Below are 15,047 nucleotides of genomic sequence, written 5' to 3' on the forward strand. Positions count from 1 at the left end.
GTTTTTGATCACATATGCTTTCTGGAGCAATGTGGTTTCCTCTCCTCTAGGGGGCAGATAGAGTATACACTCATGCTAGAAAAGTCCTTGTGAGCAAGAGGCAATGGAAGCTAAGTATGTAGCTAGGGTTGCCAGGTCTGTGTTTGAAAATACCTGAAGACTTTGGGGATGGATCTGAGACAGGGTGTTGTTGGGGAGGGGAGGGGCCTCAGCATGGTACAATGCCAAGAGTCCACCCTTCAAAGCAGCCATTTTCTCCAGCGGAATGATTTCTGCCAGCTGGAGATCAGGTGTAAAAGCGAGAGATCTCCAGGCCCCACCTGGAAGCTGACAACCCTAAAGAACTGGATGCCAAGTATCAGCTTTGGGACCCATGATATATATTCTAAAATCCACTGTGGCCCTCATCTGCAGATACTTAAATCTGCAGATGAGGGACACAGAGACATATTTTTCTTCAAACTTGAGGGACTACCCAGTTTGCAAGGAGGGGTGGGGGTGGGATCTGATAACTTTAAAAACATGAAGAGAGGGGAGGGTATAAAACCATCAAGAAGAAGAAGAAGTTGTCTACATTTGTGCAGCCAATGTAAATTTACTGGTTGAGAGGAGGAGGAGCTAGGCAAGCACGCATGCTGGTGGACCAGGAGGATCAGTGAGAGCCACTCCCACTAATTAGATGGCTGTCGGTGCAGATAAGCCAATGCTGCTCCACCTTCAGCCAATCATGTTGCCACCCCACATTCAGCCAACCAAGTTAGCAGTGAACAAGGGAAGGAGGGAAAGCCAGGATCTGCCACACACCCCATTGCCAAGCAGCAAATAGAAGGATGGACAGTCAGGTAGGGGAGGAGCTGGAGCCAGGCAAGGAGGAAGGAACTGCTACACCATCCCCACCGCCACCAGGAGATTATGAGGGAATGAGCAAGGCTCCTTCTCACCCATCCACCCATCTTCATCACCCTTCTCTTGGCTCCTGGTTCTCTAAGAGTGAGGCAACACTGCTGGAGTTGGGAGAGTGGGTGACAAAGGTTTTCACACATTCAGCTGCCTCCAGCACTGTTGCTTTACTCTCAGCAGTCAGCAGCTGAAGGAAAGTTTGGGAAGAGCAGCACAATATTTTGTTGTGGGTCACGTACAGTTATAATCCCTTCATTATACAGTTTGTTGCAGTTGAGGCTGAGGGGATAAACCAAAAATAGCACAAAAGATTTGTTACCAGACCTCTGATTTTAAATAATCTTTAAAAATGGGCACAGAGTGCTCCAAAATTGATCTGAGTAGCAGTGCTAGGGAAGTGATGTTTAATATATCATTTGTAGGTTGACAACTGTCTTAGCATGATGACAGAGAAACAACTTTTTTTCTTCCTATTATTTCCCTCTAAAACAAAACATCCACAAAGTCCATGGTGTCTAAATGTGTTTAAACATTACTCCTTTAGTTGAAACAATTATATTTCTCAAAGGTGCTTCCCTCCAAAGCATCCTGTCATTAAAAATAAATAAATAAATATATTTTTCTCTGTCTTATCATCTCAGACTCATAGCAGCCAACAAAGCAGCAAAACCTGCAAGTACTACATCTACTATATCTCAATATCATTCGAGGATAGCCTGTAAAACCCAATGGTGGTCTGAGCTAAGGATTATGCTAAGGAGCAATAACTCACACTAGCAAGGTATAGAAGGAATGTCGCTTTGGTCTACTTGCCATTGACATTCTGCGTCCCATTACGGAAGGAGGTGGTGGGGTGATGGAAGAACTGCTGTCATCTCTTCGTTTTGCTTCTGAGCAAGAGCCATTCTTTGAGTCTGAAGTCTCTGAGTCGGTATCCAGTTGGCTCTCTGACAGCACCCTGGACAAAAAGCTGGATTTGCGGTTGCTCTGATAATGCCCACTGTCTGGAGAGTCACAACAATCCTCTGCCAAGTCCTTACAGCTGACCACTCGACTGGATTTCCGAAGAACCGCTTGAGGGCTCTCCACATGACTGGAGCTAATGGAAACCTTGGCAGACTGTGGAGGATTCTTGGACTGTTCCAGAACATACTGTTCATTCTTTCGATAGCTGTTAGTGCCCTGCAATGATGGCTTCTGAATGTCCTCGCTGCTGGAAGAAGCATTCTGATGTTGGTAATCGTCATGTCGCTGGCCTGTGATGTTTGGGAGATGCCTGTGGGACTGTCTGTGCTGCTGATCACTCTCATTTAGGTGTTCCAGATGTCTATAGAGGTGATGGAGCTGGCCTTGGTTCTGATTTGACCTGCTTCTCTGGTTGCTGCACCATTGTTCCTCTGCGTCGATATTTACTGGGTTCTGGTTCTGTTCAGTAAGGGTGTATCCTTCTTCCATAGGCATGTACAGTGGCAGACCAACCTGCTTCTCAGGCATAAATTTAAAACTGCCTTGAGGGGATGAATTGGCCATAATGCAAACCTGCTGCAACATTGAATTTTTCTTGGAACCGGAAAGGTTGGCAATGGCATCCTCATCAGCAGCTACAAGCTCCTTCTTGGGTTTCCCACAAAGCGTATTTTTAATCTTCTTAATCCCCAAATGGACAATTTCCAGGACATTCAGGAACAATGAAACTGCTGCAATACTGTTCATGAAAACCATGAAGATGGTCTTCTCTGTTGGTCTGGATACAAAACAATCCACAGTGTTAGGGCAGGGTGGGCGAGTGCATTTATAAAGTGGATACATTTGAAACCCATATAAAAGATACTGACCTATCATAAAGCCTATTTCTAATACAGACCGGGTCAGAATATGTAGGATATAAGTCCGCAGCAAAGCCCCTTGCAAGGGTGCCTTGTTTACTTTCTTTTGCTCTTCTAACTTCCTCAGCTCTTTCTCTATTCTCCTGTGTTCTTCCAAAATAGGCTCCAGTTCCTCTAATTGGGCTCTGAGGTGAACTTTCTTCCGTTGCCGCTCTTTCTCCAGAGTCCGAAGTCTGTAAAGTGCATGACCCATGTAAACCAGAGACGGGGATGAGACAAAGATGACCTGTAGCACCCAATATCGGATAAGAGAGATGGGGAAAGCTTTGTCATAACAGATATTGCTGCAGCCAGGTTGCTCTGTGTTGCAAATAAACTCTGCTTGTTCATCATCCCATACGTCTTCAGCTGCTACACCTAGGACCAACATCCGGAATATGAAAAGGATAGTGAGCCAAATTTTGCCCACTATGGTAGAATGGATGTGCACTTCTTCTAGGATGCTGCCCAGCAAGTTCCAGTCCCCCATAGTCATGGGTTCATCTCTGAAATAAACATAATGGCAAGGGATGGATTATCACAGTGCGACACTGTTTTATGGGAATTTGAGTGTGTACAAAAGTCTTTCTGTTTCTTTACTGCATATCTTCTACTGATTAAAAGAAAGGAAGGAAACCCATCATCACAGGAGTTTATAATAAAAGCAGCATAACCTGAAAGAATTTCCCAGATAATGTTTCCTAATGTAGCTGGAAGAGACAACACAGCTGTGGCTGGGATTTCAAGTGTTAAACCCACTTAAAGAGGCTACCCCAAATCCAGGTCTCTGTGCTGTTCCGAACATATACCAAAGAAGATTTGTATACAGGAAGTTTCATGTGGTAACCAGCAAGAAGCAACCAAAAGTTAGAATGCCCAGCCTTCTCAGTAGCTATTCTAGTATTGTGGAACACCAGGAAGAACATGTGGACATGACACTTGACTCCTAGCGTTGCCACCCTCCAAGTAGGGCCTGGAGATCTCCCATTTTTACAACTGATCTCCAGCTGGCAAATATTAACTCTCCTGGAGAAAATGGCTGTTTTGAAGGGTGGACTCTATGGCATTGTACCATGCTGAGGCCCCTCCCCTTCCCAAACCCCACCCTGTCCCAGATCTACCCCAAAGTCTCCAGGTATTTTCCAGCCCAGACCTGGCAACCCTACTCTTACCAGAGGAAAAATCATTTTTGTGCTGCCATGTCTTTGCAAATGAGGCCTCCAAGGATTTCAGAATGGCTTTTGTTGTTCTCAGTGCCTCTGTTTTAATTCTCACAACTTTGTGAGTTAGGACAGGCTGACAAGGCCTGAGAGGTCACTCGGTAAGTTTCATGGCAACAGCACAGTTTCAACACAGAAATGAAACAAAATAATAGAAGTCCCTTACAAAATTAGACCTTTATATGTTCAAAGCACACTGAAACAGGACTCACAAAGGGCTATTTTTAAATTTGTGTGTGTGTGTGTGCATGTCTGGAAGTCATGGCAACTTCTGGTGTCTGACCTCTACTGGTGACCTGGAGCATATGCAGAGAGGTGACTATATAAAGCCTGCCCTTCCCTCTCAGCTCTGGTATTCCAAGGAGGTCTCCCATCCAAGTACTTGCCAGAGTCGATCCTGCTTAGCTTCCAAAATCAGGTTTGCCTAGCCTATCTTGGTCAGGGCACAAAGGGCTAATTTTGAAAGTGCTTCAATTATCGTCTTTGCTTCTTAGGTTGCAACATGTAGGCAGGCTTTTCTGGACTTCCTGAATCTGCTGATTGGGGAAACTAGCATCCATTGCTGGGGTGTTTGTGTGTGTGGAATCCCAATATACGATATATTACCTTCTCACTGGTTGTCCAATTTGAAAGGTGTTCTGTGGGAGGGGGTACCAAGATTTGCTCTTGAAATGATCCTTATTCCAAAACACATGGCTTCCAGACAAAAAGCAGTGCCATAACTGTACATACTGCTATGCTGCTGTGGGAGAGAACCAGAGATTGGAAAGAGATCTTAAAGCTATCTGCTCCAACTGATTTGGGTAAAGCAAGTGAAGAAAGTGGTGTTTGCTTTGCTTATGCATTAGTTTCAGCCTACTACATGTTGGCAACATGTGTAGATTCTGTAAGTTACTTTACTATCTCTTTTAAAAATGAACAAACCTGCAATGTGTAAAGAAGTCAGATGGAGCTGCAGCCAGAGTTTTGAATGTCATGTTGGAATCCAGAGAAGATAGGAAAGCGGCCATTTCTTTTAAACCTCCATTGTCTGTGCAATGGAAATCAACAAAATCTAGAAATGTGTGTTAATTGATATTGAAGCCGTATTCAGAATAAATTGCGTTCTAGGGACTCAGACTCTTCTTATCCTCTGGCAGGCAAATGCAAAAATAAGCACAGACTCTTGCTCCCTATTCCCCTTGAAAACCCTGCAGAATTAAGAGAGGTTCAGTTGGGTAGCCATGTTGTCTGAAGCAGCAGAACAGAGTTCAAGTCTAGTGGCATTTTCTGCAGAATTCAGACTACTGAGCCACTCTGCCTGTCATGCCGGGCAGACTACTGATAGTTTAGATAGCCTTGCAGTTGAAATTGTTGCAGCTGATGCTCTTTCATATGATGTTCAGATGCTCCCTACATTTTGAGCTGTGCAGGATCTGAAGTAAACCCAGCACAGAAAAAGAATACATGGGGGGAAATCGCAACACTCATTCTATCTGGAAATTTCCAGAGGTGAAACCAGTAATGGATTTCCTGTATTTCTACCGTCACGGGATTTACTACAACGTACAGCAAGTTTTCATCATTAGCTGTCTTCCTATATAATTTCAAGGAAAGTGATATGATTTTATTTTTAAAAGATTGCACTGCTTATGTAGAAAAACAAAAATGAAATAGTCTGGTTCCTAAACAAATTTTAAGAGCAAGGAATGAGTGCTTTAAGAGAGTTGAAGAAGGCCACTTAAATGAAGGGTCTGATGGTTCATTGATGGGTTTTCATCTAATCCCTTATTCCCTTAACAGCAGTAGTTTAATAAATCAAAATTCAACATTGCAACAGTAAACTGATAGCCATTACCTGCTATCTGTTTTTAGTCTTGGATACTCTTAAGGTGTGCAGCTCCTGTGCATGGAAGTTCTACCTATCATGGCTAATAACTCTTAATGGAATTATTTTTCAGGAATTTGCCTGATCTCTTGTTGATGCCATTTGTTAATAGTCAACACTGCACCATGTGATAGTGAATTCTGCTAGGTAACATATATGGTGTCGGAAGAAGTACTTCCTTACCACAGAAGCTAGGTCACCTGTGTTCCTCCACTGCTCAAGTAGGCCAGTGTTTTTCAGTCACAGAACTACCAAGCGATACATGTGTTTCTACATCCCTTCTTTATTTCTAGGTAATGCAGCTAACTGGGACAAAATTGTATGGAAATAAGTTTAATTGAAATAAATGGAACTCAACAAAACATCTTTATGGTCAGACTGTAAGACCTAAAATAAAAATGATACTCCAAGTAAAACATCTAGGAAAGAGATGATTAAGAAAATAAAAGATTAAAAATGTTCTCACAGAAGGGGAACTTATGCTAACATTGCTGTAACTATTTTTAAAAAATGAATTTATAATAAAACATCATCACCACCATAGATTTTACTTAGAAATGAATTCAGATATTGTTCTACTGCTTACCTTATAGTAATTCTCTCGCTGGAATATTATAAACAGATCAAGTTCTGCAAATTGATAATATATAGCCCATCCTTAAATGTTAGCTTCTTTTTTGTTTTTGGTACAGCAAACTCCAAGATATTATACCATCGAGACAATGAATATAATTCATAGTTCTGTGAATGGGAGACTCAGCGAGTCCAGAGTACGCAGGCAAAGGCTGATTGACTGGCTGGTAACAGGACAAAGCCTCTGGCCAGAATTATCGTGCAATTATTTCCATCAGTGGTTTCCTACCAAGCCATTCCCAAAGGTTCCTTACACACTTCATTGCTTTGTAATGGCACTGCTAATTTCATTTGGCTCCAAACATTTTAAACTTTCTTGCTAAACCAACTGGTTAAATGTATTTATTTTTGCAAAATGAGTAAATAGCCTCTTCACAGAGCTCAGGATTATGTTTTCTTTACATTCCATTAGTTTTTGAGTGAATCAATGCTTTCTGATCAATCGGTCATGTCCGATTTCATAGTCTATTGCCTAGTGGGACAGACAGATTGGTAGATGCTCAGGGGAGGAGGAGATTGATCAGGCTGCCAGGATAAACTGGATTCAAAATAAGAAATCCATTTTCTCATATTTCCTTTTCCTCTGTTGTTTAAGCAGAACTTCTTCTTGTCCCACAATGTGATATAAACCAAGGCCAACAGTAATAAAGATTTCTTTGATGTCTCCCTCCCTGGCCCAGAATCATAATGCCCCTGTATAAATTGATGGTGCAGTCTCATTTGAAATACTGTGTCTCCCTCCCTGGCCCAGAATCAAGCTCTCCTTTTTAGTGCTGTTTGTACAGCTACTAATGGGGGGTGGGGGGTGGGATAGGGCCACAAAGTCAACTGTATTACTTTATCACTGCTTATCATTTGGTGAGAAGTAGAGAGAGAATGCATATTAAAAATTTTCAAGTAATTTGTATAACTGCAGTCTTAAGTACATGGTACCCTAAGGCTGTGATGGTCATTGGCTTCCCGTTAATCCACCGTTCAGTAGGGCTTGCAGCAGTGGAATACTTTGAAGATCTGCTCTCCAGTTGATTGAAAATCGATGGGCATTAGGAAAGAGAGAGTATCAAAAGGTTACTGAGCCATAATTATATGAATGCTTGCTTACTAAGTAGTCACAATTGACATCTGTAGGTTTAGTCCAGACTCCAGAGTGAGCAATCGGAAAAGAACAGCTGTTATCAGCAAAATCAGCTTTGAAAAAGGCGACTATTAACCAATAAACAATAGAGCATCCTGAAGTATGGCCTAACAGATTTTTGTGGACTTCACTTTCATGAACTGTTATCTCACACCTACATACTCAAACCCATGGATACACAGGAAGAAAACGTGAAGTGAGTTATTAGAAAACATAGGCCAGCTTTCTTGTAGCTTGCTTAGGCAGTTCACTAAGAAAAAATAAAAACAATAATGAAGAAACCATGAAGTACAAAAGTAAAAATAAAATTATATGCCATGCTTAAATGTATATGAACTGACCAATTGACAACAGAAGCAATAACTGGAAATACCATCATCTTAGCTATTTTGACTACAATAGGGAAAACCACCCACAGTACCAATTAAGGATGAAATGAATAGAAATAATTTGTCGTTCTCACATGCTGGACCCCATTCTATGCCTCACTTGTGTAGGCATGGGTTCTGTAAGGGAAGATCTTGCCTCACTAACCTGTTACAGTTCTTTGAGGGGGTGAACAAATGTGGACAAAGGGGACCCAATAGATGTTGTTTACCTTGACTTCCAGAAAGCTTTTGATAAAGTTCCTCATCAAAGGCTCCTTAGTAAGCTCGAGAGTCATGGAGTAAAAGGACAGGTCCTCTTGTGGATCAAAAACTGGCTAATTAATAGGAAGCAGAGAGTGAGTATAAATGGGCAGTCTTCACAGTGGAGGACGGTAAGCAGTGGGGTGCCACAGGGCTCAGTATTGGGTCCAATGCTCTTTAACTTGTTCATTAATGATTTGGAGTTGGGAGTAAGAAGTGAAGTGGCCAAGTTTGCAGATGACACTAAATTGTTCAGGGTGGTGAGAACCAGAGAGGATTGCACATTGGGGCCAAGAATCCCAGCTACAAATACAAGTTGATGGGGTGTGAACTGGCAGAGACTGACCAATAGAGAGATCTTGGGGTCGTGGTAGATAACTAACTGAAAATGTCAAGACAGTGTGTGATTGCAATAAAAAAGGCCAATACCATGCTGGGAATTATTAGGAAGGGAATTGAAAACAAATCAGCCAGTATCATAATGCCCCTGTATAAATTGATGGTGCAGTCTCATTTGAAATACTGTGTACAATTCTGGTCACCGTACCTCAAAAAGGATATTATAGCATTGGAAAAAGTGCAGAAAAGGGCAACTAGAATGATTAAAGGTTTGAAACACTTTCCCTATGAAGAAAGGTTAAAAAGCTTGGGGCTGTTTAGCTTGGAGAAACGTCGACTGCGACTGCGGGGTGACATGATAGAGGTTTACAAGATTATGCATGGGATGGAGAAGGTAGAGAAAGAAGTACTTTTCTCCCTTTCTTACAATACAAGAACTTGTGGGCATTCAATGAAATTGCTGAGCAATCAGGTTAAAACAGATAAAAGGAAGTACTTCTTCACCCAAAGGGTGATTAACATGTGGAATTAACTGCCACATGAGGTGGTGGTGGCTACTTACTTAAATTTATATGCTGCCCAGGATTGGATAAAAATATGGAGCAGAGGTCCATCAGTGGCTATTAGTCACAGTATATATATATATGTGTGTGTGTATATATGTATATATATATTGGCCCCAATATGCATTACTTTGCACTTGGCCACATTCAACCTCATCGGCCACGTTGACGCCCACTCACCCAGCCTCAACAGATCCCTTTGGAGTGCCTCACAATCCTCTCTGGTTCTCAACACCCTGAACAATTTAGTGTCATATGTATATACACACACATATTGGCCACTGTGTGACAGAGTGTTGGACTGGATGGGCCATTGGCCTGATCTAACATGGCTTCTCTTATGTTCTTAGGCATCAGTGGATAAACTGAAATCAACAGTTTCAGGGGCTTATCATGGGAGAACTGAGGCTACGTTAGCATCCTAAACCTCCTAATCACGTCATCTCCAGCCAGCCAGACAACAGCTTAAGCATATATTTTTATAAGTCCTAAAAACTCCATAGAGAGTAGAAATACAAGTTCCCTGCTCCCGACCCACCATTTCTCCAAGTCTTCACGCAACTTACACTACCGCAGCCAATCATAGTCCCCCAAAGCGCTATGTAAATCCCAGTCATGACTATCATACTCAAATATGATAAAAGCATAAGGTGTATTTCTCTGGCTTTATCACATGATTATTCCAGAACATATGGGATGGGTTTCTTGGTAATGAGAACTATCAAGAGCACTTCTTAAACAAAATAGCAGTCTGCACTAGCACCCAGGGAAAGAGAACAAAAACTGTTGCTGCACATGACTACCATGGATGTGTTCAGAGCCCTTACAACCAGTTTGCTTCAAAGTGGATAAATGTTTGCTCAATGACGTTTGAGTCCAGTGGCACCTTTAGACCAACAAAGTTTTATTCAAAGTATGAGCTTTCATGTGCACACAAACTTTCTCAGATACATTGACATGGAAGTTAGCAGTCCGTGCATATAAGTATAACAGCAAATTACAACATAATGAAGATGTTTTAACAGATGCAAATAGGAGTAACAAGCTAAGTTTATGTGATCACCTTTTGTTTGGATTTAATTCAGGGGGAGGAGAAACAGTGAAGCAAATAAATATTTCAGAAGTTCACTGGTAACTTTAATTTCAATGTATCTGAAGAAGTGTGTGCGCACACAAAAGCTTACTACAATAGCACCCAGAATAAAACTTTTGTTAGTCTTAAAGGTGCCACAGGATTTATACATTGTTCTACTGCTGCAGACCAACAAAGCTTCCCACCTGGATCTATTTGTTCAATGGTTACTGCTTCCCAAAGGGGTGAACCCATCATGTGGGAACTAGGGGGAGGGGGACAATAAGAATGCCGTGCACAGAGTTCTAATACAGTGCCATCCTTTTTGCTGTTAGCTAAAAATGTGCTGTGCTCTTTTGCTATAACTGCCCTGGTTGGAATTTGAACCCATGACCCATTTTCTGTATGGATGCCTTTTCTTTGAGCTAGTGTCTACTTTCCCCTTCTCTGGCAAATGCCAGTACAGGCTAAGTTCACTGAAATCAGACACCCCTCCTGAACTCCCACCTCCACTACCTACATCTTTGCACAGTGGCCCTTGATGGATAACCATGGCATAGCAAGAGAAGCTTCTTTACATGAAATTCTAATATAACAGGAATTTTGCCTTTAGAAGAAATGAACATGAAGCATAACATCATGTAAGCCTGCTGCAGGATCCTGGGCCAGTCACACTATTAGCCCAGCCTACCTTACAGGATTGCTGTAAGGACAGAATGGTACAAGCTGCTTTGGATCCCTGTTGTGGAGAAAGGAAGGGGATATAGATGAATATACAAATGACTAGCTAATGTTTTTTAGGGAGGATACCAGTGGCAGCTTTTTCCTAAGGCAGGAGCAGCACAACTCCTTGCCAGAAAGCAAAGCTGAAACGGCTGCTGGGAAGGTAATGAACAGTGGAAACTGCATGCTGTTGATTGATCTCATCTTAACAGGGGATGAAAAGGAAAGAGGGTTGTGTCAGGAAGCCACAGGTGGTGATGGCAGCTATTTATTTACTTACTTTAAATTTATATGCCGCCCACTCCATGCGGACTCTGGGTGGCTCACAGTCATAATACAGCAATAATACAGCAAAAAGCTAGAGCGATTTATGTAAGATCCAGGAGCCCACCCATCCACATGGTCTTGCTGGTTAGTGTTTCAAGCTCTGACGTCCAGTAAGAATCACCTGTACAAGCAACAGATCAGGTTGTACTTCACATGAATAAAAAAGTACCTTCAAAAGGGACAGGAAAGAACCCATGATCAGCACATGGTGCTGTGTACACAGAATCCTTTTTTATACCTAGACCACATGTACAGATGCTCAGCGCTTTCAGCTGACAGGTTCTCTGTGATTTTAGTGGCACATACTTCAAATGCTGGGTTAGCACCAGAACAAGACTGTATATTTACACACAGCATAGGGCACAAATGCAATTGTGCTTGTTACAGAACAATAACTTTACAAAAAATGGTATAAAAACGAGTCAACTTTTAATTAATATTAAGTGCATTCATTTTACAAAGTTTCAGACTTGTATTTCAATATGCAATGTTTGGTTTATACAAAATAAAACTTATTTTATGTGTCAAAATTTGTAGGTAAACAAACCATAGAAACAATGTATTTTACACACTATAGCATCCTGTACACGTATTTACAACAGTGTAAACATTTAAAATTTTACAATTTACAACCCCTGCTCCCCCCAAAAAGAGAATCCAGATCAGAATGCTGGTAAGTCACTCTAAGAAATATGCTGAGCTCTTACATTCATACAGGACCTTGTCCTTTCTGAAGTAAGACTACAGATGAAATTAGGATTTTTGCTGCTGTGCACAAGGCAGTCCTCGGAGATAGCTGCCAAGATATCCCAGTAGTTATTACACTTGAGACAATGAATATATCAAGGCCCTGATCACATAAAACTATTTCAGAAGATATACCAAGGAAGTGTTTGGAAAGGAATAAAATCCACGCTGTTTTATCAATCCCAGCTGATATGGCCAACTGCTGCTTCTGCAGAGGGCTCTGTGAAAGAATTCCAGGCAGCTGGATCAGAACGCAGAGATCTTACACATTGAATCTTTCTATCCAGAAGAAATTGCAGATTGAGACTTGTTTTGGATAACCCACACTTTGCATTCTCTGGATTTTACTAATCAGTACTGTATTGTAAGATTGGTTAAATTACCTAAGGCACAAATTCATACTGCACCCTGAACGCATATGCCGAAGCACACTGCAGATGCACTTTTAAAAGAAGCTGTTTTAAGTTAGCAAAAAGTAACAAAGTCAGCCTCTGAAACCCATCTCTGTGTACATCTGTTGTCTTCAGCAGCGGCAACTTGGAAAGGCTGCTATACTACCACCAAAATATACTTTACAAAACTTCCAACATATTTATACCATAACGAACAAAGGGGTTTACAGAATTCACTGCAAAACTTCACAGCGCTCGTGCTTTCTGAAACATGAGCCTGCTGCTTAACTGCCACTTATATATTAATATGACTACTCCTGGAAGTGTAGCTACGTGTTATGAGTTCTCTGGCATCTTCTAAGGTGATGAATGGTATAAAATAGAGCATAGAAAATATAAGTGCCAAGATAAGCAACAGGCAGATATTCTGACTTAGATCTCTCTCATACACACACATGGTGCAGAAACACTCATAGAAGTCCATCATCAGTAACAGCACAGTTGCTAACTGCAATGCGACATATTGAACAGCTTCACTAACTGTTTGAATCTTTCTTCAACCTGTGGAAAGAAAGGGAGCATTTTAATCCTTGAAAAACCAAATGTTGCACTAAATACATTTCAGTCTCATCACAAAGAAATAAAGCTCTAATAGAAATTTTGATATGCTACCATTCAGTTGCAAGTTTGTCTACTGAAGTAAAGAGATTGGGGGAACAGATTTTTGAGGGTTCTAATTCCAGGCTGGGCAGCAGCACAGCTGTGCTCTGGGAAGAACTCCTTTTATTTTAGTTTTTGTTTTCAGTAGCAGTAGTTTTCTATCAAGTTTTAATTGGGTTCCTCTTTTTCTGCTTGGGTTTATCATTTGTAGTTTGTTTGCTGTTTGAAACTTGTTTGTAGGCTGGGGAATGGTTGCCCTTGGTAAGCCTGAGCATTTAGCCCAGCTGAACAGATGTTCAGGATCAGCTTAGTATAATTCATCTTTAAAAAGGTAAACGTAGTCCCCTGTGCAAGCACCAGTCACTTCCGACTCTGGGGAGACATTGCTTTCACAACGTTTTCATGGCACTTTTTACGGGGTGGTTTGCCATTGCCTTCCCCAGTTATCTACACTCCCCCCCCCCCAGCAAGCTGGGTACTCATTTTACCAACCTCGGAAGGATGGAAGACTGAGTCAACTTCAAGCCGGCTACCTGAAACCCAGCTCCCGCCGGGATCGAACTCAAGTCATGAGCACTGCAGTACTGCAGCTTTACCACTGCATCACGGGGCTCAGTTTTCTCCCCCCCCCCCATGTTCTGTGGCATAGCTTCAGTGTTGCCATTGACTTGCTTTTTGTTTTATTAGTCTGATTAGATTTGGAGAGTAGCTGAACTGACATCTAGCCTCTGCGGCTGTTGCTGAGTTTTTTTATGTGAAAGGAGATCTGAACAGATGAGTTTTAGTTTTATCTACTTTAATAATATTAAATATTAAATTATTTAACAGCAGATGTCTAGGGTCACCCAACAAACCTAGCTGAATGAGCCTCTGAAACCCTCTTCTCTCCTACATTCCACTGAAACTTCAGGCTACAGAGACTAGAACACACTGGCTGTGCAGGGAATTCTGTTGGGATTCCAAAGTGTTAATTAAAAAGGAGTTATAATGCCCTTGTATAATGCCTCTGAGCAAAGAATGAAACGTTTTTACTCTTGGCCATGTCTCCAGCAGACAGCTATTCTCAGCAGATACAACAGTATGTTCTACCTGCTATTAAATCCTGACTATTTACTGGTTCATGCCAACATCGTAAGACAGCCTAAAACAGGAGTGTTGAACTCAATTGTTGTAAGGGCCGGATCAAGCATAAATGACACCTTGTCGGGCCGGGCCAGGCCAGGCCAGGCCATACCTATTTAAGATTAGGTAGCTGAGATATAAACTTTATAAAGGACACAGGCAAACACAATTAAAGGTTTTTTTTAAAAAAACTTAAAATAAAACATATTAAAATATTAGTACTTGTTGGTCTTAAAGGTGCTTTCTTTGTATTTCTCCCATGGGATCCAGGAAATTGGGCAAAGGAAGCTCTGGCTCTTTCCTTCCATCCCCAGGGGACCAGGAGAGGGAAGAGCCTAAGCCAGTAGAAGAAAGAGAGGCTTGGCTCAGTAGCTCTGTTGTGCAATTAAGAGAGCCTAGCAAAGCAAGCTCTCCTTCCCCCCCTTCCTCCCCAAGGGGAGGAGCCTCAGCTAATGGAGAAAACAGAGGCTTTGCTCTGTAGTTCCTGTGCAATTGAGCAAGCTTGGCAAAGCAAACTGTGATGCAGAAGGAAGCAAGAGAGAGGGAAAGGAAAGGAGATGACAGCCAGTTGCTCAGGGGCCTGATTGAAGACCTCTGGGGGCCTGATTTGGCCCTCAGGCCGCATGTTTGACACCCCTGGTCTAAAAGATGAGGCCAAGCAGTATCCAAAATAGAAGAAGATGATATTGGATTTATATCCCGCCCTCCACTCCGAAGAGTCTCAGAGCGGCTCACAATCTCCTTTACCTTCCTCCCCCACAACAGACACCCTGTGAGGTGGGTGGGGCTGGAGAGGGCTCTCACAGCAGCTGCCCTTTTAAGGACAACCTCTGCCAGGGCTATGGCTGACCCA

At 42.0% G+C, this 15,047-nt stretch overlaps 1 protein-coding gene across 1 annotated transcript; it reads right to left on the reverse strand.

Moving 5' to 3' along the window:
• Nucleotides 1-1,622: 1,622 nt before the first annotated feature.
• On the reverse strand, nucleotides 1,623-3,261 carry LOC132590590 (gap junction alpha-10 protein-like). The gene has a single exon (XM_060263535.1). It carries the CDS (start codon nucleotides 3,259-3,261, stop codon nucleotides 1,669-1,671), a length of 1,593 nt encoding a protein of 530 aa, XP_060119518.1. The 3' UTR covers nucleotides 1,623-1,668.
• Nucleotides 3,262-15,047: the final 11,786 nt, after the last annotated feature.

This window comes from Heteronotia binoei, unplaced genomic scaffold (assembly GCF_032191835.1).
Source record: "Heteronotia binoei isolate CCM8104 ecotype False Entrance Well unplaced genomic scaffold, APGP_CSIRO_Hbin_v1 ptg000323l, whole genome shotgun sequence".
NCBI classification, from domain to species: Eukaryota; Metazoa; Chordata; class Lepidosauria; order Squamata; family Gekkonidae; genus Heteronotia; species Heteronotia binoei.

What these genes read in the sequence shown, in the direction of transcription:
- LOC132590590 (XM_060263535.1), bottom strand. Translation starts at nt 3,261, where the DNA reads ATGACTATGGGGGACTGGAACTTGCTGGGCAGCATCCTAGAAGAAGTG.